Genomic DNA, 1,041 nt, shown 5'->3' on the forward strand with positions numbered 1-1,041 from the left:
CAGCTGCAGCAGCAGCAGCAGCAGCAGCAGCAGCACGAGAGTGTGCTGTAAGGCAACTCTTCAGAGGGCGAGGAAGGGGGGGGCCCCCCTCTCTGCTGGCAGTACCCACATCAGCATGAAGGGGGAGAGGCACGAGAGGGGGCCCCTCTGTCCCTGTTGGGGGCCCCCCCTCTATCTCTTCTGTCTGTATGAATGTAGCAGCACAAGCATCTGCTGCTGCTGCATCTGCTGCTGCTGCATCTGCTGCAGCAGCAGCAGCAGATGCTGCAGCAGCAGCAGCACGACCAAACACAACCATATCTGCTGCTCTTGCTGCTGTTTTCTCTGCCCCCTTTCTCTCTCCCTCGCTGCAGCTCTCATCCTTCTGCAGTCTTCGTTCTGCATTGGGGGCCCCCTGGGGGCCCCCTGAGGCCCCTGGCTGGGGGCCCCCCTGGGGCCCCCCCCGCTGGGGGCCCCCCTGGGGGGGCCCCTGGGGGCCCCCCCCCTGGGGGCCCCCACCTGGTGCTGTTTGTGTATGAAGCTGCAGCTCTTCTCTACCGCAGGGGGGCCCCCTGCTGTCTGTATTTTCTGTACATTCTGCTGCTTCTATCTGCTCAACCGACGGCAGCGGCTTCGCATGCAGGGGGCCCCCAGCTGGGGGCCCCCCTCCAGCCAGCAGGTCTATGGGGGGTCCCCTATGGGGGCCCCCCTCACCCTGAGGGGGCCCCCCCCCTTCGTGGGGGCCCCCAACCTGTTGCTGAGTTTGCTGGGGGCCCCCCTCCTGGGGGCCCCCTCCCTCTAGGTTATGCTGGTGGTGGGGGCCCCCCTGCGTGTGTGGGTGTTGCTGTGTATGTGTGTATGTGTGTATATTGTGTTTGTGTTTATAGGGTGGGGTTTGTGTGGAGGCCCCCAATTCAAGCCAATAGTCCTCATTAGGGTCATAAGAGGGGGGCCCCCTCAACCCCTCTCGTGCTGCAGCAGACAGCAGCGGATCTGCTGCTGTGCCCCGGTGCAGCAGCAGCGCGTGCTGCCGCACATCCCTGAAGCTTGCTGCAGTGTATC

General features: G+C 64.4%; 1 protein-coding gene across 1 annotated transcript in view; it reads right to left on the bottom strand.

Annotated features, from left to right (window-relative positions):
* Window positions 1-298, bottom strand: part of EMH_0006810 (mitochondrial carrier domain-containing protein, putative) — a gene marked incomplete at both ends in the record, with an annotated part of 2,055 nt that extends 1,757 nt beyond the window's left edge. The window contains one exon of the mRNA XM_013497658.1: window positions 106-298. Coding sequence (XP_013353112.1) covers window positions 106-298 — 193 coding nt within the window. The remainder of the gene's footprint in view (window positions 1-105) is intronic.
* Window positions 299-1,041: the final 743 nt, after the last annotated feature.

This window comes from Eimeria mitis, genomic scaffold (genome assembly GCF_000499745.2).
Source record: "Eimeria mitis Houghton genomic scaffold, Emh_scaff283, whole genome shotgun sequence".
NCBI classification, from domain to species: domain Eukaryota; phylum Apicomplexa; class Conoidasida; order Eucoccidiorida; family Eimeriidae; genus Eimeria; species Eimeria mitis.